Source organism: Phalangium opilio, unplaced genomic scaffold (assembly GCF_054372755.1).
Source record: "Phalangium opilio isolate 3A_F unplaced genomic scaffold, DU_Popi_V2 ptg000390l_1, whole genome shotgun sequence".
Lineage (NCBI taxonomy): Eukaryota > Metazoa > Arthropoda > Arachnida > Opiliones > Phalangiidae > Phalangium > Phalangium opilio.
Genome location: NW_028324234.1, coordinates 1,252,718 through 1,274,882, shown reverse-complemented (window position 1 = coordinate 1,274,882; position 22,165 = coordinate 1,252,718). Strand labels below are relative to the sequence as shown.

Here is a 22,165-nt window from a genome sequence, read left to right as displayed (position 1 = left end):
CTTTGGTTTTCGAATTTCTTGTCCAGGAATGGACATAAGTAAATATTGATTTTGTCCCGCTCTTAGTATTAAATTTTATGGGACAAGAAATAATACGTATTAAGCATGGTTAAAAATAATCACGGAAGTTTAATTTTCCAATCTTCAAACTTCTTTTCGAGTTGCCTCGATAAAGTTACCCGTAAACATCCTTCGAAAGTACTCGCAAGTTGATACTAACACGGTCTTATGGGCATTAAATTTCCGATTGTCGACAACTATCACAACATCGCAATTAACGTTGCTCTCTCTCTATCCTTTCTAAGGCCATCAACGATGCTAAGGGCGCGGTCAACCCTCAATTTGCAGCTAAAATCTGATGAGGAAATCATATTGCTATTAACTACACTAAACTTTAAAACTCGAAAAAAAGTTAGAGTATTTAAGTCCAGAGAATTAAAATAATCTGATAACTTTAGCGGGAGAAACTAGATCAAGCAGCTCTTTACGATGACTGACTGATACAAAGTGATTTCATGGATGTTCACTTGGCTATCAATATGAAAACTATGGCTTTAATCGACAGCCAATAAGACAATGTGACCATCAGCTCCATTTGTCCACACATTCAACTTGAAAAAACCCGTACAAAAATTTACGGCTGCATTTTGCTGTTATTTAGATTTTTTAGAATCTGCAATATATTGCAAATAAACTGGAATATTCTGGAAAAATACTGGAATAAACCTGAAAAAGGTTCAACTTCAGACAAAATTAAGATGCATTCCAGAGAGCAATGCAGAACATTTTAGACGTTTTGCAGAAAAAATATCTTCCGTTGGAAAACTCAGTACAGCAGTATACAAAATTTAGCTACTCTAGAGTCATAAAAGAGCTACCTTACAGCTAGAAAACAGAAGGGAAATAGTAACTACCGTAAGAAATCAGGATGTTTGTAGGCTCATTGCAGGTACTGTACCTTCCAGATATATTGTATGCATGTTACAGTCGGAAATTGCTAAGTTTGTAGGATAATGGCAGGCGGGTTTCGGATACTTTTTAGGATAATTGCAGGCGCGTTTCATATACTTTGTAGGAAAATTGCAGGCGCGTTTCAGATACTTTTTTGGATCATTGCAGGCGCGTTTCAGATACTTTGTAGGATAATAGCAGGTGCATTTCCGATTCTTTGTCGGATAAATTGCAGGTGTGTTTCAGATACTTTGCAGGATCATTGTAGGTGCGTTTCATATTCTTTGTAGGATAATTGCAGATGCGTTTCAGATACTTTGTAGGATAATTGCAGGCGCGTTTCAGATACTTTGTAGGATCATTGCAGGCGCGTTTGAGGTACTTTGCAGGGTCATTGCATCTGCGTTTCAGATACTTTGTAGGATAATTGCAGCCGCGTTTCAAATACTTTGCAGGATCATTGCAGCCGCGTTTCAGATACTTTTAAGGACCATTACAGGCGCGTTTCAGATACTTTAATTTGTACGATAATTGCAGGTGCTTTTCAGATACTTTTTAGGATAACTGCAGGCGCGTTTCAGATACTTTGTAGGATAATTGCAGGCGCGTTTCTGATACTTTGTAGGATAATTACAGGCGCGTTTCTGATACTTTGTAGGATAATTACAGGCGCGTTTCAGATACTTTGTAGGATAATTGCAGGCGCTTTTCAGATATTTTTAGGATATATGCAGGAGCATTTCATATACTTTGTAGGATAATTGCAGGCGCTTTTCATATACTTTGTAGGAAAATTGCAGGCGCTTTTCATATACTTTTCAGGATCATTGCAGGCGCGTTTCAGATACTTTTTAGGATCATTGCAGGTGTATTTCGGATACTTTGTAGGATAATTGCAGGTGCGTTTCAGATACTTTGTAGGATCATTGCAGGCGCGTTTCTGATACTTTGTAGGATCATTGCAGGCGCGTTTCAGATACTTTGCAGGGTCATTGCAGCTGCGTTTCAGATACTTTGTAGGGTCATTGCAGCTGTGTTTCAGATACTTTGTAGGATAATTGCAGCCGCGTTTCAAATACTTTGCAGGATCATTGCAGCCGCGTTTCAGATACTTTTAAGGACCATTACAGGCGCGTTTCAGATACTTTAATTTGTACGATAATTGCAGGTGCTTTTCAGATACTTTTTAGGATAATTGCAGGCGCGTTTCAGATACTTTGTAGGATAATTGCAGGCGCGTTTCAGATACTTTGTAGGATAATTACAGGCGCGTTTCAGATACTTTGTAGGATAATTGCAGGTGATTTTCAGATAATTTTTAGGATCATTGCAGCCGAATTTCAGATACTTTGTAGGATAATTACAGGCGCGTTTCAGATACTTTGTAGGATAATTGCAGGTACTTTTCAGATATTTTTAGGATAATTGCAGGAGCATTTCATATACTTTGTAGGATAATTGCAGGCGCTTTTCATATACTTTGAAGGAAAATTGCAGGCGCTTTTCATATACTTTTCAGGATCATTGCAGGCGCGTTTCAGATACTTTGCAGGGTCATTGCAGCTGCGTTTCAGATACTTTGTAGGATAATTGCAGCCGCGTTTCAAATACTTTGCAGGATCATTGCAGCCGCGTTTCAGATACTTTTAAGGACCATTACAGGCGCGTTTCAGATACTTAAATTTGTACGATAATTGCAGGTGCTTTTCAGATACTTTTTAGGATAATTGCAGGCGCGTTTCAGATACTTTGTAGGATAATTGCAGGCGCGTTTCAGATAATTTGTAGGATAATTACAGGCGCGTTTCAGATACTTTGTAGGATAATTGCAGGTGATTTTCAGATAATTTTTTAGGATCATTGCAGCCGAATTTCAGATACTTTGTAGGATAATTACAGGCGCCTTTCAGATACTTTGTAGGATAATTGCAGGTACTTTTCAGATATTTTTAGGATAATTGCAGGAGCATTTCATATACTTTGTAGGATAATTGCAGGCGCTTTTCATATACTTTGTAGGAAAATTGCAGGCGCTTTTCATATACTTTTCAGGATCATTGCAGGCGCGTTTCAGATACTTTTTAGGATCATTGCAGGTGTATTTCGGATACTTTGTAGGATAATTGCAGGTGCGTTTCAGATACTTTGTAGGATCATTGCAGGCGCGTTTCTGATACTTTGTAGGATCATTGCAGGCGCGTTTCAGATACTTTGCAGGGTCATTGCAGCTGCGTTTCAGATACTTTGTAGGGTCATTGCAGCTGTGTTTCAGATACTTTGTAGGATAATTGCAGCCGCGTTTCAAATACTTTGCAGGATCATTGCAGCCGCGTTTCAGATACTTTTAAGGACCATTACAGGCGCGTTTCAGATACTTTAATTTGTACGATAATTGCAGGTGCTTTTCAGATACTTTTTAGGATAATTGCAGGCGCGTTTCAGATACTTTGTAGGATAATTGCTGGCGCGTTTCAGATACTTTGTAGGATAATTACAGGCGCGTTTCAGATACTTTGTAGGATAATTGCAGGTGATTTTCAGATAATTTTTAGGATCATTGCAGCCGAATTTCAGATACTTTGTAGGATAATTACAGGCGCGTTTCAGATACTTTGTAGGATAATTGCAGGTACTTTTCAGATATTTTTAGGATAATTGCAGGAGCATTTCATATACTTTGTAGGATAATTGCAGGCGCTTTTCATATACTTTGAAGGAAAATTGCAGGCGCTTTTCATATACTTTTCAGGATCATTGCAGGCGCGTTTCAGATACTTTGCAGGGTCATTGCAGCTGCGTTTCAGATACTTTGTAGGATAATTGCAGCCGCGTTTCAAATACTTTGCAGGATCATTGCAGCCGCGTTTCAGATACTTTTAAGGACCATTACAGGCGCGTTTCAGATACTTTAATTTGTACGATAATTGCAGGTGCTTTTCAGATACTTTTTAGGATAATTGCAGGCGCGTTTCAGATACTTTGTAGGATAATTGCAGGCGCGTTTCAGATACTTTGTAGGATAATTACAGGCGCGTTTCAGATACTTTGTAGGATAATTGCAGGTGATTTTCAGATAATTTTTAGGATTATTTTAGCCGAATTTCAGATACTTTGTAGGATAATTACAGGCGCGTTTCAGATACTTTGTAGGATAATTGCAGGTACTTTTCAGATATTTTTAGGATAATTGCAGGAGCATTTCATATACTTTGTAGGATAATTGCAGGCGCTTTTCATATACTTTGAAGGAAAATTGCAGGCGCTTTTCATATACTTTTCAGGATCATTGCAGCCGCGTTTCAGATACTTCGCAGGATCATTGCAGGAGCATTTCAGATACTCTGTAGGATAATTGCAGGCTCGTTTCAGATACTTTGCAGGGTCATTGCAGCCGCGTTTCAGATTCTTTGTAGGATCATTGCAGGTGCGATTTAGATACTTTGTGGAATAATATCAGATGCGTTTCAGATACTTCGCAGGATCATTGCAGGTGCATTTCAGATACTTCGCAGGATCATTGCAGGTGCATTTCAGATACTTTGTAGGATAATTGCAGGTGCATTTCAGATTCTTTGCAGGATCATTGCAGGCGCGTTTCAGATGCTTTGCAGGGTCATTGCGGGTTTTCCTATCAATTATTGTGAATCAGTCGCCTTATATACCCTAAATTTCCAAAAAATTTTAAAGAGGCTTACGCTTGAGTTCAAACGTCAACAATAGCTATGTTTAAAATTATTTTAGGAATAAAGTTCCTTAAAACGATTTAACTAGAATTAAGGTAAATTAATGACGATTAAATTAATAAATATCAATTATATTTTTTTTTAATATTTAAAAATAGCCTCTAAATTGCGTCTCCACTTGGAGAGGTTTATTTTGGATTCCCAACTTGTACTCATCTCTTACAAAAATATTAAGCTGTAATTCATCTGAATACACGCTTTTCTGACTTGCTAAAGTAATATCTGAGATGGTCCAACTGTTTAGGTACATGTACAAGTTCTTACCACATCTAGCTAAATAGGTCTTTTCGTCTATCTAACATCCACAACATACACACTCACAGAACATAATCGAAAAAGTCTTTAAAACTTGCAGCTAAAAACCGATTACATCTGAAGGGAAGGGTCCCGACAGGCTTGTTTTACGTCTATTCGCAACCAGGAAAACTGCTGTAGACTTATAAAACAGCGCTAAAGTACTTTGGTTAGCAATTTCCTTCACATTTCGAGCGCCATGGTGATAGTAGATCTTGTCTTAATCGGTGAAGTTGGACTGCAAAACCGAGTGTATTCAATTCTCGTGTCATTCTCTAACTAGCTCTCAGTAAGTCTCTAGCATTACGAAGTATAGGCAGTGTCATACTTATTGAAACATATCTGATAAACTTTTGATAACTGTATATACAATACTGGCCCTTTTATGACCAAAAATGTTTCAATTTTCTATCTTTTATGGTGGTTTAAATATATTTAGGATCGAGACGTGACAGTATTAGATCAAAAGATCTTATTGAGATGAATGAGTAAAGCTTTTTAAAGATGCCTTTTTAGGCCTAACCAATTGTTTATTCAAAGTTTAGGAAAATAAAAGCAGTAATATTAATGCCTAACAGAAGCAGATAAAAATTTATGGAGCGCTCGAAGTTGACTTCCCGTACAAAAATTTTAAGCTGTAATTCATCTGCATACGCGCTTTTTTATCGCTACCACGCTGTAACCATTAAGGCTACATTTCTGCAGCTCAAAAAACGGGAAAATTTCACAGCAATTCTAGAACTGCAAATTGACTGCCGTTTCTACATTTCTGTTTGTTAACTGTTAACTGTCTAGACTGGCAGAAATATGAAGGGCAATTCTGCAAACGCTATGCAAAGGTAGAAATACCAGCTGTTAGTTTAAAACTGAAATTTGACCGTTTTTATAGATATGTTACAGGTCTGCAAAAGTGATGGAAAAGTAGAAATCCAGCTGCTAATTTAGAACTGTAATTTGACCGTTTTAATAGACATGTTACAGGTCTGCAAAAGTGATAGAAAAGTAGAAATACAGCTGCTAATTTAAAACTGCAATTTGACCACATTTATAGACATGTTACAGGTCTGCAAAAGTGATGGAAAAGTAGAAATGCAACTGCTAATTTAGAACTGTAATTTGACCATTTTTATAGACATGTTACAGGTCTGCAAAAGTGATAGAAAAGTAGAAATCCAGCTGCTAATTTAAAACTGCAATTCTACCACATTTATAGACATGTTACAGATCTGCAAAAGTGATGGAAAAGTAGAAATGCAGCTGCCAATTTAGAACTGTAATTTGACCATTTTATAGACATGTTACAGGTCTGCAAAAGTGATAGAAAAGTAGAAATCCAGCTGCTAATTTAAAACTGCAATTTGACCACATTTATAGGCATGTTACAGGTCTGAAAGAGTGATTGAAAAGTAGAAATCTAGCTGCTAATATAAAACTGCAATTTGACTACATTTAAAGACATGTTACAGGTCTGCAAAAGTGATGGAACAGTAGAAATACAGCTGCCAATTTAAAACTTAAATTTGACCTAAATTGACCATTTTTATAGACATGTTTCAGGTCTGCAAACGTGATGGAAAAGTAGAAATTCAGCTACCAACTTAAAACTGTAATTTAACCACATTTAGTGAGATATATTGCAGGTATTCAAAAGTAGGAAATTCTACTTTTGAATTCCTGCAATATGTCTACAAATGTGGAATAGTTACAGTTTTAAATAGGCAGCTGGATTTCTACTTTTCCATCACTTTTTCAGACTTGTAACATGTCTATAAATATGGTCAAATTACAGTTTTAAATTGGCAGCTGGATTTCTACTTTTCCATCTCTTTTTCAGACTTGTAACATGTCTATACATGTAGTCAAATTACAGTTTTAAACTAGCATCTGGTATTTCTACTTTTCTATCACTTTTGCACACCTGTAACATGTCTATAAAAATGGCCAAATTACAGTTTTAAATTGGCAGCTGGATTTCTGCTTTTCCATCACTTTTGTAGACCTGTTACATGTCTATAAATTTGGTCAAATTACAGTTTTAAATTGGCAGCTGGATTTCTGCTTTTCCATCACTTTTGTAGACCTGTTACATGTCTATAAATGTGGTCAAATTGCAGTTCTAAATTGGCAGCTGAATATCTACTTTTCCATAAGTTTTGCAGACCTGCAACATGTCTATAAATGAGGTAAAATTACAGTTTTAAATTGGCAGCTGGATTTCTACTTTTCCATCACTTTTTCAGACTTGTAACATGTCTATAAATATGGTCAAATTACAGTTTTAAATTGGCAGCTGGATTTCTACTTTTCCATCTCTTTTTCAGACTTGTAACATGTCTATACATGTAGTCAAATTACAGTTTTAAACTAGCATCTGGTATTTCTACTTTTCTATCACTTTTGCACACCTGTAACATGTCTATAAAAATGGCCAAATTACAGTTTTAAATTGGCAGCTGGATTTCTGCTTTTCCATCACTTTTGTAGACCTGTTACATGTCTATAAATTTGGTCAAATTACAGTTTTAAATTGGCAGCTGGATTTGTGCTTTTCCATCACTTTTGTAGACCTGTTACATGTCTATAAATGTGGTCAAATTGCAGTTCTAAATTGGCAGCTGAATATCTACTTTTCCATAAGTTTTGCAGACCTGCAACATGTCTATAAATGACGTAAAATTACAGTTTTAAATTGGCAGCTGGATTTCTACTTTTCCATCACTTTTTCAGACTTGTAACATGTCTATAAATATGGTCAAATTACAGTTTTAAATTGGCAGCTGGATTTCTACTTTTCCATCTCTTTTTCAGACTTGTAACATGTCTATACATGTAGTCAAATTACAGTTTTAAACTAGCATCTGGTATTTCTACTTTTCTATCACTTTTGCACACCTGTAACATGTCTATAAAAATGGCCAAATTACAGTTTTAAATTGGCAGCTGGATTTCTGCTTTTCCATCACTTTTGTAGACCTGTTACATGTCTATAAATGTGGTCAAATTGCAGTTTTAAATTGGCAGCTGAATATCTACTTTTCCATAAGTTTTGCAGACCTGCAACATGTCTATAAATGAGGTAAAATTACAGTTTTAAATTGGCAGGTGGATTTCTACTTTTCCATCACTTTTTCAGACTTGTAACATGTCTATAAATATGGTCAAATTACAGTTTTAAATTGGCAGCTGGATTTCTACTTTTCCATCACTTTTTCAGACTTGAAACATGTCTATACATGTAGTCAAATTACAGTTTTAAACTAGCATCTGGTATTTCTACTTTTCTATCACTTTTGCACACCTATAACATGTCTATAAAAATGGCCAAATTACAGTTTTAAATTGGCAGCTGGATTTCTGCTTTTCCATCACTTTTGTAGACCTGTTACATGTCTATAAATTTGGTCAAATTACAGTTTTAAATTGGCAGCTGGATTTCTGCTTTTCCATCACTTTTGTAGACCTGTTACATGTGTATAAATGTGGTCAAATTGCAGTTTTAAATTGGCAGCTGAATATCTACTTTTCCATAAGTTTTGCAGACCTGTAACATGTCTATAAATGAGGTAAAATTACAGTTTTAAATTGGCATCTGGATTTCTACATTTCCATCACATTTGCAGGCCTGTAACATGTCTATAAATGTGGTCAAGTTGCAGTTTTAAACTAGCAGCTGGTATTTCTACTTTTTAATCACTTTTGCAAACCTGTAACATGTCAATAAATATAGTCAAATTGCAGTTTTAAATTGGCAGCTGGATTTCTACTTTTCCATCACTTTTGCAGATCTGTAACATGTCTATAACTGTGGTCAAATTACAGTTTTAAACTAGCAGCTGTTATTTCTACTTTTGCATCGCGTTTGCAGAATCGCGCTGCATATTTCTGCCAGTACAGACAATTAACAGATAATAAACAGAAAATGTAGAAACGGCAGACAATTTGCAGTTCTGGAATTGTTGTTAAATTTTCGCGTTTTTCGACCTGCAGAAAATGTAGTCTTAATGTATACCTATTACAGCGTGATAGCGATAAAAAAGCGCGTATGCAGATGAATTACAGCCTAAAATTTTTGTACGGGAATTCTATTAGAAAATTCCGAGCCCAGTTGAAACGAATTTTTGATTGAACTCATTTTGATTCCTTTTTAAGTCAATTATTTAACTGTGATATTTTATACCGCTTTATTAAAATTCGAAATTTCAAATGTTAATTCGTTGAAAGCCCCTATGCACAAACAGTACTCAAAGGCCAAGCAGGGCCGGATTAAGCAATTTTGCACCCGGTTGCCGAGATAATGTGCGCCCCCTTAAGTCGAAAAAAAAGGAACAGCAAATGTTTGCTAAGCTGGGGAATAGTTTAACTCAATGTCCCCCCAGGGAGGAGGAATGTTGTAACATTCCTCCTCCCTGGTGCCCCCAACAAGCGTTGCGCCCGTGGGCCAGCACCCCATCGCCCCCCTCTATTCCGGCCCTGACTATAACATACTCAAAGGACATCTCCCATTCTCTAGTAGAACCAGAGTTATGAGCCTCCAAAGTTGGGTGTAATGCTATTCCTATGGAGGGGGGTATGTTTGTGAATATTTTCCTCGATTACTCGGCCCCTATTTACTCGATCCCCAAGATTTTAGTATTATTGGATGGGGAACTCAATGCGCCCCCAACAAGCCTTGCGCCCGGGGCCAGTGCCCCCCTCAGCCCCCCCTTTAATCCAGCCCTGAGGCTAAGTCTTATTTATTCGGAAAATTTTGAGCATGCCATTAAACCGAACTATAACTTTTCAATAATTTAAAAAACGTTAGAACCAAAAAAGAAATATTGTCCACTGAAATCAAAAGTTTTAAAACTTCGCGCAACCGGAAGTTGATGTAAGTTTCCTGTGACGTAGAAAGTGAAAAGTATGCAAAGAAATTTGGCTTAGCCTTATTGTTATTGCTAAGCTCATTTTCACATTTTAAAGAGAAAAATACTTCCCATACCCCAAAAATTTTAATTTAAAACGTGGCCTTGCCCTTTAAAGGTAAAGGGGGAAGTGGAGAGTCTAGTGATTTTTTATCGATTCTTTTTCTAATTATAAGACCAGTCTGCATATTTAAACGTCCAGGAAACACAGTCTCCGAATGATTTTATAATTGAAAATTGGTTAAGATTTTAGTTATAATTTGAAATAAGGACCTTCGACCTATCGCGTAACGCCCTGCCTTCTTGTTACCAAAATTCTAGTTGCACGCTCTACACTCGCACCACGATTGGCAATTCACATCGCGCGCAAATTTTATCAAATCTCGTGCTATATTTCATTCGACATGGAGTCTGCGTGCCACGAGAATTTTGTTAACAAAAAGGCAAGGCGTTTCGTGATTGGTTGGAGGGCTTATTTAAAATTACTGTTAAAATCTGAACCTACTTGTAATTTCAAAATCATTCGGAGACGGTATTTCCTGAATGTTTCACACTATGCAGACTGGTCTTTTAATATGTAGAAGACACACTTGATTATTCCCTTCACCCTCCCTTTAAAGAGTATAGCTGAAAGTTAAAGCTGTCTGACCAGAAATGTGGAGCAAAGTAAAGGGTCCGAGTTTTCGTATTGAGTCAATTTTCCGCGTGGTTGGTCTGCAGTACGTGTTGCTATCGTTCCGCTTCAACTCCATTTTCCGTCCTAATTCACTTACAAAGCCACACTTTTGTTAGAGACAAACCTTTCTTTGGTATGTGCATAGCAGTGAGCACAAATAGAAAGGAGAGTCAAAGATAGCTGAAGGGGGAAGTAAACTACAACGGCCGGGCAACATGGTTCTCAGGCGCACCTACCTCGGCGCACAGCCGAGGAGTAAGACGTCACGTCATCCGTTCAGAAGGGAATTCAACAAGCTGCCCCAGCAGAAAGGACACTTGTGCGGGATATGTAAGATCATAAAAAAGTGAAACAATGGGGGCTAAAAAATCGAGCATGAGATAAAAATTTTTACTAGACGGAGTAGACGCCACACCTCCAGTTGTGAGCGAGACTAATAATTATTAACTTAACAGTAGAACTCGCAGCAGACAACTTTCCTTCTAAAGACTTAAGCTATCCTCTAGCACCATGCCTAAACCATCGCGCGCCACCATCCTTAAACAACCGCACCATCGCGTGCTTGGGAGGAGGCGGAGTCTATTTATCCATTTTTGTGGCTTCAACTAGAGTTCGTTCAGGTAGAGTCACCAAATAAGTGTTTACTTTGAAAAATCGAAATCGGAATGATGCAGATGAAAAGCCCCGAACACACGGTATTCCTGTCCGTAGCTATGCTAGAGAGACCTTGAAAAGCCGGAATAATACTCGTGCGAGGGGGATTCTCCCCCGCACGAGGAAAGAGGATCAACACGAAAATATGGTTAGAGGCTCACACCTCAGAAGTAAAATTGGGTGGGCCGAAACGTTAACAAACTTCTCTGATTTTTTCCCTCTCCGTTGCGCCGTTTGCGCATGTGCGGCACGCTCTTATAGAGCCCCAGCACACTGGTAACGTTTTTTGAAAGAGGGGGGGGGGTGACGGAGAATTTGGTCTCTCCGACTCTCCTTTCTATTTGTGCTCACTGGTGCAAAGAGAGAGCAGGGATATCCTCTTTGTTCTCTTCCCAGTGTTTCCTCTATGCGCACAAAAGATGTTTACTATCTGCAAAAGTATAAAGAATAAAAACAAAAAGTGCACTTCACTAACAATTTCCTAGCTGCCTTTGGTTAACTGTAGACGACATGTAAACTGAAAATGCATACTAACTACCTCTAAATTAACCTCCTACATGAACTAACCAATCAGGGAGGAGCTTCTTGACGTCATAGGTTTATAGAAAGTAGTACATTATGCTAGCGAACCAAACGTTAATTTTTGGTACTACTTTATCAGCATATTCACGGAACGGCTTGTTCCCTGTGCCAAGCAGAGGGAAGATAGTCATACGCAGGGGGCGGGGGTCGACACTATTCTGGTTGGGATAGAGGAGTTAGGGCTTCTCATATTACACGGCGTCAACAATTTTCAATTGAACGAAGTGTAGGATACTTTTTGTTTTTAGGTCTATATACTTTTGCAATCTGTAAAGGTGAAAGTTACATTGTGAAGTAAATTGGCTTTTACTTTGTCCAGGAATTTATTATAAGGGAGTTACCACCAGAAAATCATACAATAATGGGAGTAATTGATAGAGGAGATCGACTAATCATTATATATTGTAAGCTCGCCCCACGTGGCCATAAAAGCCTTTACTCAAACTAAATTAAAGACTTAGTTTCCTTAAGTACATTCATGATTTATATTATAAACTTCTATTCAGTAAAACCAGAAGTTCATTAAATTAGCCTAGGAAGTAAACAGTTACAATAGATGGTATAGCGTCGTCTCTGCTGGGGTAAGAACTCCTTTTAACTCCATGGTTGGGGATTTAGCATGTTTGAAATCTCGAGCTACTCTCTTGGAACTCTTTTTTCACGTTTGCGGGGCGTGACTTCTTCAGCCCATGAACGCTAAAGGGACCGAAAAACGGGATAGATTCCTCTCTATAGCACGTTTGCTTAAATTGGTTTTTTTCTTCCCTAAAGCTATGAGAGGGCTCGGCTTGTACAGTTGGAGGCGGGCGATTTCCGGTCCTAATTATTTACAACATAACATAACATGACATAAAAATTAAAATGAATGTCGCAGCCCGTTTGCTTTATAAAAAAGAATCACAAAAGACCGAATGCTCTTGACTGTTCTCAAATTCACAGCCCCCATCCGTTTCCCCGATGTTTTTAAGCTAGAGGGAACTCGGTTTGTACAGTGGGAGGCGGGCGTTTTCCGGTCCCTTTAGAGATTCCGAGTTCATGTTCAGCCAATAGCTGTTTCTCTCCCTATAGGGCAAATTTCGGCGTACGAGTCGAGCCTAACCCAGAGGCCTGAGAAATGTTATCGTGAGGTGGCGAATGTGTCGCCCTTCTTCAGTATTGCTACACAAGAGAGGAGAGTCTCAAACCCTTATTTTGGTTACTTCCTTGGCTAATTTAATGGACTTCTGTAATAACTAAATACCGACTTGTATTCAGTAAAACTAAAGAACTGCTGCTTTACAAATAATTACTAATTATAATTATGAAAATGAAGTTTTATTTAAGAAATTAGAGTAATTAGGAAGAGTTAAGAACCCTTAGGTCGAGAGACCTACTACATCTTAATAGTGGAGAGTGACTGATCATTAGCTGTCAACCCTTTTATAGTAACGGAAAGGTCAAAGGTAACAAAGAGTGTCAATCCTCTATTTAAACCAACACCCCTGTAGTACAAGCTCAGGAGGTCCCCCAAATATGGCGGAAGGTTACCGTATGATAATTTTTCCTTTACGAATAATTTATTTCACTGCGGGTTGCACCTTGCGCCCGCGCCTGACCTCGCGTAGTGATGTTGCTACGTCACAGTCATATGCGCTCGTGATTTTATTGCCAACGCGTTAGAATTATGACGCGTGACGAAGAGCATTCAAGCCCCGCCTGCAAACCTCTCGTACAAATTAACATCGAAGATATGGGAGCATAGTGATTCCTGGAGTTACTAAGGGCAATGCTTTATACTGTGAAGGGCGTTGGCGATAGAAATTTTCTGAAGGCGTCGACATGTAGTACACACAGTGAGCACAAATAAGTAGGAGAGTCAAAGACGTGGCTCTCACGCGCACCTACATCGGCGCACAGCCGAGGAGTAAGACGACACGTCATATGTTGAGAAGGAAATTCAGAAAAGGCTTAACTAGGAAATACGGTTAGAGGCTTACACCTCGGCTATAACGGGGTTGGCACGTTTTTCCTGGTAAAAACCGAGTGGAAAAAACCTTTTTGGCACGGTTTTTTCCACTTATGTGGAAATATCAAACTAAACTATAAAAATAAAAATAAAAAAATTCGGATTTGAAATGAAAATAAAACGTCCACATAATCATGAAGTTGGGTACATTCCCTGTATAAATATGGAGGAAAAAACCGCGTGGCAATTTTTGCAAAGAACGTTTTGACTTTGTTATACAAATAAATGAAAAATCAGATCTTATTTTTCGCTCAACACTATTTTTTGCAACTAGCTAATTTTGAGTTTAGCACTCGTAGAGAGTTTGTAACAGTGAAACAATTCCGAGTAGCTTTACAATATATGGTTCACGTCGAAACAGGTTAAAGCTAGAAACTGCTTAAAAATTATGGTTTACCTATCAAATGCGAAGCAACCAGGATCATTCGAATGTGAGCAAAATTTCATAAGTTGCAATTTTAAAGTGGATTTATCTCGAACGTTTAAAACAAAACAAGTTGGAAAAACCAAATTATTACCTCTCCGAGTCAAAAGGAGGACTACTACTACAAACTTATTAACCTAGATATAGAATTATTTCGCTTTTTTGAAGTAAAAATTTTCGAATTATTAAAGCAGTATTCCAAGCATAGCGAAAATACAGTAAAGCAGAACACATTTTACTCCCAATAAAGATACGTCTTGGACACATGGAAATTAGTCAATGGGAAAAGAAACAGCAAATGAAGTGTATAACTTTAGGAGAGATATAACCTTTGTGTGTTTGAAAAGGCCCAATTGTCTACGCCTCAACTGTTAACCCAATATTCCCATGGCTACATTCACAACTGGTTTGCAGTATAAACACTATTGTCTCGTTTCACCAACACGATATTCTTAGTTTGCCAACACGACTGTTAACGTTAAATATCACCAAAGCTGATTCGTGGCAAAGACAGTCAATGCGCACCGTAACAAGAACGAAAACTCCGAAGCTACAACCCGATTACGATTACCCCTTTGATTTTTATCGTTAGTAAATTACCAACATGAAAACTTTTGATTCAAAATTAACAAAAAGCAAAATAATCAGGACATTTAAGCAGCTATTGGATATTTTCTGCAAAGTTATTCTTATCGTTACTATTCAAATGCTTGTACAAAAAGACTAGCTTGACCACTATTTCATTTTCCAACCTATTTTGAATCTTACTCCAGTTAAAATTGACCATGAGTGGCAGGACAAACTGGAGTTCTTGGAAAAACGAAACTGAAATATGCCAAAAACCATGATTGTTTTTAATTATAGGTCTTTTCTAGTTAAGTTTCTTAAACTATTTCTTGGAATCATAGAAAACATTTTTTTTAAATAAATAATAAATACTTGATTTTAATCAAATGATTTTTTTTTAAAAAATCACTTGATTTAAATCATGATTTAAATCCAAATGGCTAAAATCACAAGGTGAATAATCTAACACCAAGGACCTTGCTTTCCAGCTTAGGAATGAGGGTATTGTGTGTCAGGTTCTCTCTAACGAACGTCTTATCTCGAGTGTTCCTAAAACTTGATATCCCAAGGTTAGGCCGAATGTATCTACTGTAGAGTAAATGGTGGTTGAACACCCAAAGTTTTTCTCTCCTAACATTTTTTCTCGGCGCCAACTAACATCAGCCGCGGAAAGCTGGCTCTCACTAAAAAAATTCCGCTCCCCTTATAAAAGGTACGAAACTTCAATTTTTGGATTGGAGGTTGGGTCCGCTTGCGATGAGCTTCTCGGCCAATAGAGAGACGGAGATCTGATTAGACGATCGGAGTTTACGTTACGGCGGAGCAAGTTACAAATAACGAAACGGATTTAGGGCTCTCAAAACAAACTCAGTATATCCGTGCCAGAAAAAAAATAATTCTGTCGGCTTCTAATTTATCCATTATGTCGACTTAATCACCCTCTTTAAAAACGTTAGCACTCCACACGATACGCCGTTGCCATAAAAAACGTAAACACCGTGGATGAACCCTCCATGCTTGAACTTACTCAGATAAAAAAAAATTAGCCCCGCATGTTTTACTTCACTCTCCACAGGGACCCTATTCTGTAAGCGTTTTTGGCCGTAAAGTTTTCGTGAACCGTAAAGATTACGGTCGGCTAAAACCGTTTTGTGAAAAAGTCTATTCTGTAACTTTTTGGACGAAAACTTAACGGTAACGGTGAACGTTAACTTTTCGTGAGCTCGAAGGCATCCGTTAGGGACTTAACGGATTCAAAAAGCATTGCTAAGCCTATTTCAAAAACAATACTATAGTGATAGAAACTTAATTGTTTACAAACGTGTCTATTTTTTACCATAATTTCAATTACGTTTCGACAGTGATATTTAAATTGACCTACCGATTAATACAAATGGAAATTCTTCGCTTTTTTGTGCAAGAAAGAAGGCAATGCTTTGCGTGTCAACACGTTTTTCGCGATAAATGAAAATTAATTTAATTAAGGTGACAATTTATAAATAATTAAATAGTGAAGAAAAATCAATCTAACTATCTCTCAATAGTTCAACTTAAGCCTAACGAAAACGGTTTGATGAAATTTCAACGGGAATTTAAAAATTAACGGGAAAAATGTTTTTACTTAACGGAAACGTTATAGAATAGCATTTTTCTGGAATTTTCATTTGGCCGTTATGCTAAAAACGGAAAATTGTAAACTTGACGGGAACCGTAATGTTTACGGGAGGGATGGAGAAAATTACAGAATAGGGTCCCTCTGGAGCACTGCTTCAAAAGCTCGTTGTCGGTCGTGGCCGAGATTTTAGAAATTTTATCTCTCCATTCACGCGAGCTCCGTTGGAAACTTTAAGAAGCTTAACGTCAGAACTTTCAGACACAGAGGCTACGGCAAAAAATCTTACATAGGAACTTGGTGTAAGATTATTCTACTTGTGCTAAAATCAAACAACCCTGAAATATACTTCATGTAAAATTTTTTCAACTCTCGAAATCTTGGTTTTGGGTGAAATTAAATGGATTACAGCGAAAAACGTTTATGGGTGACCCATTCCTTTAAAGAAACGTCAATTATATACAGGGTGTTTTTGAAAAGTCCATCAATAATGAAGGGACGTGTTTATTGGAACATTTTGAGTCGAAAATCTTCTATGACTATTTTCCGTCCGAGCCACTGTTTTCAATTTGGAATTGGCGTAATTTACGTATGACCCCTTAAATTTAATTAGAAAATTGAAATAGAACTGTAATCTAATTAAGGGATCATCCCTAAAACATTCAAATCATAACTCAAAAACAGTGGCTCGGACGGCAAAATGTCATAGAACATTTTCGACTCAAAATGGCCCAATAAACACGCTCCTTCATTATTGATGAACTTTTCAGAAACACCCTGTATATTCTTATATTCTTATAACTTTGAAAGGAAAGCGCAGCTCCATGATCACCCCTATCATTCTGGCTAATCTTCTGGACACGAATTTTACCTTGCCAAAGGCAGGAACCAATGAGACCTAATGCACTAGTCCCCATTGGTTTCTGCCTTTGGCTTTACTAGCCTTTAGCAAGCTTAGCCACTGTGTAGCAGAAAAGCCATCTATAAGGGGCATCAACGGATCAGCGCTTATATCGCATTATGGTCCACTTTGCTTTTTTACCACTGGCGCAATTTCGGAAAAAATATTTAACCTCGAAAATGGAGATAAGAATGACATTTTCGATCACTAGAAGTCGCTATATACAAAATTCGAGAGTGGAGTCAAAGTATAAGCAGACGAAGTTCCTCAATAGAGTATGCGAGCCTGCGAGCAGGGCCGGAAATAAGAAAAAATTCTTATAGGACATGTTTCCAGTGACCCCCTATTTGACTGGAAAATTTATAGGACATAGTCCACTGGAGTGTACAAAATAGTGTCGCACCTGCATAATCAAGCTATCAAAACTTCGGAAAATTTATTGGTCAAACTGTCCAGTTACCCCCTTAGTTTTTAAAAAAATTATGGGACATTTTAAAATTTTATTGGACAATGTCCAGTGTCCTGTGCTTATTTCCGGCCCTGCCTGCGAGGATGGTACCAGACAGGGTGGGAAATATGAATTTTTTTAAACTGGACACGGGGCCAGCGACCCACGTCGTCTGCTAAACGAATGAAGTGGAAAATTAAAATATATAAATTAATGTTTGGACTCTGGTTACCCTTGAATTTTCTTAATGGTCCCGTAGACCACTGACCCCACTCCGATTTAATTTTTAAACTGGTCATTTGCCCTGTGCCACCGCCATATTTGCCACGCTGGTACCAGAGGCTAAAGCTATGATCCGACATTCTAAGTACATAAATCAGTTTTTAATATATGGTTACTGTATTTCTAATTACAAAATGTTTCTTCTTTTTTTCTCTTTAAGGTCAATCGGATATACGCGGTTGTGTCCTCGTTGACTTCGTTTTACCTACCACTTCCGGTTATGTTCTACGTGTACTTCCGTATTTTGCTGGTGGCCGAAAAACAATCTCGAGAGATTCGGCAATTGGAACAGTCCCTTCAAAACACAGACCAACGAATTCGACGCAGTCTTCGAAGACGTTCGCGTCAACTTATAACGGACACTAAAGCCATTCGTACACTAGGGATAGTCATGGGTGTATTCTGCGTCTGTTGGTTGCCCTTCTTCCTGATGTACTTGATCGACGCCTATTGCGAAGAATGCCAATTAGCGTACGAGGCCCGCTCCGCCATTACTTGGTTAGGATACTTCAACTCGTCCTTCAATCCGTGTATATACGCTTTCTTAAACCGTGAATTCAAGGAGGCCTTTAAGAGGACTCTTTGTTGCCAAGAAGAACCCAAAAGGGAGTGTCCAGGCTTTGATGAAATTAGTACTACTAGTAGAAGTATGCAAAGAATGGACCGGCTATTCTTGGACGCTCCTTGCACTCCAGACTGTAGAACGCCGAGCATTACTCCGGATACACCTTGGACTGGACTACAAACACACCATTCTAGCGTTGTGTTCTATAGCGGTAATAGTTTACAGCCACCATCGCCTGGTCGAGGTAACTTAGGTATTGGTAACGAGGAAAGACACTACCTTTAATGGGCACATTTGTTCAATATCGTACAATAAGTTTTGTCCACGAAAAATTCCTGCAGGTTTTTAAAATGAGCTCAAAAACATTTCGAAAACAAAAGATTTATCATTAGCCCTATTTTTAATTACATTCCATCATACGTTTAAAAGATATGTTCGATCCATAAGTTTGTCACTGGTTACCGAGGGGTTAGTCACTTGAATAATCAGGTGTACAAAACCGCAGAAATCGATTACTTGATTTCTAGAATTCTTAGAAAATCAACATTCTTGCGGGTAATCAAAGGTAACCAGAAATCTCCGATAATCACTGGAAATCACGTGAAATCTTGAGAAAATCCGAAATAATCACTGGAAATCACGTGAAATCTTGAGAAAATCCGAAATAATCACTGGAAATCACGTGAAATCTTGAGAAAATCCGAAATAATCACTTGATTTTCCAGTAATCTTTTGTTATCACCTCTTGAATCACGCATTTCGTGAAATAATCACACAGAATCAATCGAGGTATTTAAAAATCCCAAAATAAAAATCGTAATCATTTGAAATAGAAATAATCACTGCATTCATCGTAATTCACAAAGAGTCCAGTGGTAATCACGGCATTCATCGTAATTCACAAAGAGTCCAGTGGTAATCACGGCATTCATAAAAAGAAAATCACCGGAATTCATTGAAATTCAAACGGGAATAGCTAGTAATCTGCGGCAATAACGGGAAATCAGTGTAAAGATTATGGAATTCGTTTAAAATAATCGTAACCACGGAAATCAAGGAATTCATTCTGAAATTATAGGAATTCACATAAAAATTCTGAAATCAACAATCAGATGTACAAAATTTTGACTTGTTAAAAACTGGAGAAAGCTTGTCTTGAAGTGATTGACGAAGGTCAAAGATTCGAGGTAAAGTGATATGCGCCGGGTGGTCAGGCGCCGTTGTCAAAGGCTTGGTAATGCAGACTAAATAGGACCTAGATAGAAGTCCTGCAAAATTAATTAATTAACCGAGTGTAGGACTTCAATTGACTCGATTCCGTTGCTGTAAGTCTCTCAGTAGCATTACAAAGTATAGGTTGTGTCATACTAATGGAACATGTCTTATAAACTTATGATTCTATTAAAAATTTTATCCAGGCCCAGTTCAAAGAAACCATTTTATAAAGCAGCTTTCGATTCCGTTTTAAATCAATTATTAATAGCGATTTCCACTGACTGCTCGCGGAGCGCTCCCATGGAGCCATATAAGTGGGAGAAACAGTTCTCGGCTTCGTTAAAGACTGTTTTTGCTAAATCAGGGTCTCCTTTATTTATTGCTCCATGGGAGCGCTCCGAGAGCAGTAAGTGGAATTCGCTATTAATTGTGATATTTTACCCCGCTTTTATAAAATTCGAAGTTTAAAATGTTAATTCCTTAAAAGCCGGGGTGCAAACAGTATTTAAAGGACTAGTCTCATTTAATCGGAAAATTTTAAACACGTCTAGAACTATGAATGTTATAATACAATAAAATCTTCTTAATAACTTCAAAAATTTTACCTTGGAAATTTGGTCCCTCAAATCAACATCTCAAACTTTCCCTCTACCGGAAGTTGATGTCAATTCCCAGTGACATAGAAGGTGATTTAATGTATACAAGAAGCCTTGTTTGAAACTTTATATTGAAACGTGAAATTTTAACCGATTTTAACTAAACTTGATTTATTTTAAAGACAAAAATACCCTCTACCTCATAAAATTAAGATTAAAAATGTTCATTTTATATTCGAATTGTCGTTTAATAATTCACTCTCTTTGTTGTTAAATACTGAAAGATATATTACAATACGCTTCCCAAAAATGACTAAATATTTACAAAACTAACTCTTGGTATTACCAAAAAGTGTATAAAAAATTACTTAATATTTATAAAACCAAAAGTATATAGATTAAAAAGATAAAGTATATTTTATTACCAATTCCCTAGCTTCCTTTAGTTAACTGTAGACGGCATGTGAACTGAATTAAGCAAATTAACTACCCTCCTCTTAATCAACCCCCTACAGGAACTAACCAATCAGGGAAAAGCTTCTTGACTTATAGAAAGTAGTAGTAACATGATGCTGGCGATCCAAACGTTAATTTTTGGTACTAGAGCTAGCATCTTCTATATTTTATGAGCCTGTTCACTGAACGTCTTGTTCCCTTTTCCGCTACGCAGAGGGGGTCGACACTATTCTGGTTGGGGGATAAAGGAGTTAGGGCTTCTCATATTTTACGGTGCCAGCAAGTTTAAACGGAGTGTACTTTTGGTTTTTTTTCAACGGAGTGTACTTTTTGTTTTTAATCTATATACTTTTGATATACAAGACTTCGGTTCTTGCAAAAATGTGTACTTCACTGAAGCTTGCTCGTGCCCTCCCCTTTACCCTTAGAATAATGTTGACCCCAGCACAGAGAAACCTATAAATAGGCTGAATATAGTAGTAGTAGTACCAAGAACTCAAGTTTGTATCGCCACCATGGTGTACTATTTTCTATAAACCTTTGGCCTCAAAAAAGCTTTTCTCTGATTAGTTGGTTCGAGCAATATGAGGGTCGTTATTGCTTTTCTTCTTACATGGCGTCCACCGCCAATGACTGGGGACTTTGACCTTTTGAAAAACAAGTTGGGAAACCAAATACCCCTCTCCAAGTCGAGACGCAATTAAGAGGTTTTTCATAAATAATTAAATAAATATAATAGATATTAATTAATTTAATCACCAGTAATTAAGAAACGTTATTCCTAAAATCATTTTAAACATAGCTATTGTTGGCGTTTGAATTTATGCGGATGCCTCTATAACAATTTTTGGAAATTTAGGGTATAAAAGGCGATTGATTCCCAATAATTTATAAGAAAAGCCGCGATTGCGTTAAAATTTGGTGGAAGTCCTAGCCACCATAGGGAGGAAGCTAGAGGTTTCTCGTAACCCTAGTCGATCGCCGCCTATAGATAGTTTTCACAGGTGGAGGATTCATACCATTTACACCAGGTAGCCTAGCCTCCTGGTGTAAATGGTATGAATTCTCCATGCGTGAAAACTATCTATTTCTTATCCCTTAACGGCGATAATGGAACGGCGAACGCGTTGCAAATAAAGCATGTACGATTGCTCCGATTTGTCAACTGCGAACGCGGTGAAAGACACAGACAGACAGACAAGCAGGGTTGTTTGATTTTAATCAAGCGATTTTTTTAAAAAAATCATTTGATTAAAATCAAGAATATATTTTTATTTTTATAAAGTGTTTTCT

The 22,165-nt window shown here is 37.5% G+C and overlaps 1 protein-coding gene and 1 long non-coding RNA gene across 2 annotated transcripts in view; both read left to right on the top strand.

The window, feature by feature from the left end:
- LOC149594186 (D(1) dopamine receptor-like) overlaps positions 1 to 19,449 on the top strand; it is a 51,363-nt gene extending 31,914 nt beyond the window's left edge. Inside the window, exon 2 of the mRNA XM_089861324.1 lies at positions 18,201 to 19,449. Coding sequence (XP_089717450.1) covers positions 18,201 to 18,890 — 690 coding nt within the window. The 3' untranslated portion in view covers positions 18,891 to 19,449. The remainder of the gene's footprint in view (positions 1 to 18,200) is intronic.
- Positions 628 to 4,932, top strand: LOC149594187 (uncharacterized). The gene is made up of 3 exons (XR_016379354.1): positions 628 to 949; positions 4,693 to 4,729; positions 4,793 to 4,932. It is a non-coding gene; the product is annotated as an uncharacterized LOC149594187 (long non-coding RNA).
- Positions 19,450 to 22,165: the final 2,716 nt, after the last annotated feature.